Here is a 2,102-nt window from a genome sequence, read left to right as displayed (position 1 = left end):
GATGTAAGTGTCATTGCATTTTAATGCTTTTGTTAGCCTATCCAGTTGAACCCACTAGATGCGGCGCTGCTACGCTGTTCATTCAAAATATTGCAGAAAAAGATAACAATCAGTGCGGGGAAGATGTTGTTTACGTCAAAACCGAAACCAAGCCGTTCACACAGAATGCATATTTATCGCATCGAGGGACATCTTTCACCGTTGCACTCGCGTCTCGCACAAGAGAGCCGCATGTTTAGAAAGCCATGTAAAATTAATGTAAGTTCAACTTTAAAAAACATGTCTCAAGACTTTATGGCGGTTTTCCCCATCCCACTGCATCTCAAGTTTTTTTTAAATGAAGAAAGTTCTCTTTGTGATTGGTTTTCGGTCCTTTGTATTAAACTATACATGCATGACGCAGTTTTTTTTTTTCTAGTTGTTGAAGCAACTTTATTAATTATATAAGGTTTATAAACATTATTTTAAACATTGTGCACTTTTTTCAAAGATAGCGTGTTATTTTATTATGCTTTGAAGAAATGTGCATAATATTTTGCTCGATGCGCCCTCTTGTGGCCTCGAAAGAGAAGCCAAAAGCTGTTTTTCCCGAAATTATGCCTTTTAAATTCGAATATAATTCGAATATTGATAATATTTAAGTAAAAAATTCGAATTTAGTTTTTCAGCCATTTTGACAGCCCTAATCTGTATCGACATCGGCTGTCAGCCAAAATGATTAGAAAAATATCGGCATGCCGGCAAAAATTTATTTTTAATTGTGAATGTTAACAGTGTAGTTTGTTCACATTTCGTATTGATGATGAAGAACAGCTCCCAAGCTTGCTAAAAAATACGCATCAAGTGAATGGCTATGGCTTGGTTGCGTAAAGCAGCATTTTGCTGTCAGTGAGGACTGAACGATGACTGCCGTTATTGCAACTTGCTGTGTCACACCTGGTTAGGACACAGAGTTACGTGATACAACTGATGACATATGAGCAAGAGGGTATATAACAGCCAGTCAAATAACAATAAAACACTAACAGCTGGTTGTTTTAGAATTGTTAACTAGATTTCACTTCATCTACAGCAAATAAACACCAACACTGTGGCTAACGTAAGTGTAGTAGAGAATCCATCTCACCCTGAGCCAAGAAGCCTTTAGCTGGGTTTGCTGCTAACCAGGGCTTGCAGTAGGAGGGCTCGTCCAGCTTTGGAATAAACTCAAATTGACACGGCACCTGTCCATCATTATAAACGGTCACAGTCTTTGCCTGATGCTGCATGAACTTCACATCCTGGAAGTGGAACTACAGAAAGAAACCAAAAGGAAATATGAAGCATTAATTTTCCATTTAAATGAGCATTAAATAATCATCATAAGATTTTTTAATGTTTTTGAAAGAAGTATCTTATGCTGACCAAGGCTTTGCTGCTCAAGAAACATTTTTATTATCAATGTTGAAAACAGTTTTGCTGCTTAATATTTTTGATGAAACCATAATAGATTTTTTTTCACGATTCTTTGATGAATATTAAGCTCTAAAGTGCATAAACGGCATTTAATTATAATAGAAATATGTTGTAACATTATAAATGTGTTTATTGTAACTTTAGATCAATTAAATGCATCTTTGCTGAAGGAAGTATTAAAGTATTATAGAAAGCACATTAAATGTAAGTAAAGTGTCTACTTTTAAGGATTCAAATAACTTTTTGCAACAAGTTTGTCAAAATTTGGTTGAAATAATGTTACATTGTCATTCATTGAAACACAATATTAATGTAAAAATTCAAACAACATGCTTATTCTGACATGTACATATTAAAATATATAAAAGAATAAGGGAGCATATTAAATTTGATTGTGTTTTGATTTCCCCCCCTCTGGTCTATGCATCCCTGCCTCTGCTGAATTACTTTTATCCCCGGTGGGGATAAAAACATCCCGCGAACCCACGTCCCATTCTGAATCAAATGATTCGTGATACACGCTTTGAAGTCCCGATCTGAATAAAATGATTCGTGATGCGCGATCCGATTGGAGCGCTTCGAAACAGTGAATCAGCGACGCAATGGTTAACTGATTCAGAGTTTCGAAAAGCTCTGTTTCACCCGGG

The 2,102-nt window shown here is 35.9% G+C and overlaps 1 protein-coding gene across 1 annotated transcript in view; it reads right to left on the bottom strand.

Moving 5' to 3' along the window:
• Positions 1–2,102, bottom strand: part of LOC107688966 (type II inositol 1,4,5-trisphosphate 5-phosphatase-like) — a 32,038-nt gene that overhangs the window by 7,543 nt on the left and 22,393 nt on the right. The window contains exon 16 of the mRNA XM_016486814.1: positions 1,127–1,292. Within this exon, the coding sequence (XP_016342300.1) occupies positions 1,127–1,292 (166 nt within the window). The remainder of the gene's footprint in view (positions 1–1,126; positions 1,293–2,102) is intronic.

Source organism: Sinocyclocheilus anshuiensis, unplaced genomic scaffold (genome assembly GCF_001515605.1).
Source record: "Sinocyclocheilus anshuiensis isolate Anshui unplaced genomic scaffold, SAMN03320099.WGS_v1.1 scaffold181, whole genome shotgun sequence".
NCBI classification, from domain to species: Eukaryota; Metazoa; Chordata; class Actinopteri; order Cypriniformes; family Cyprinidae; genus Sinocyclocheilus; species Sinocyclocheilus anshuiensis.
Note: the sequence above shows the minus strand (reverse complement) of the source record. Positions and strands in the feature narration are given on the sequence as shown.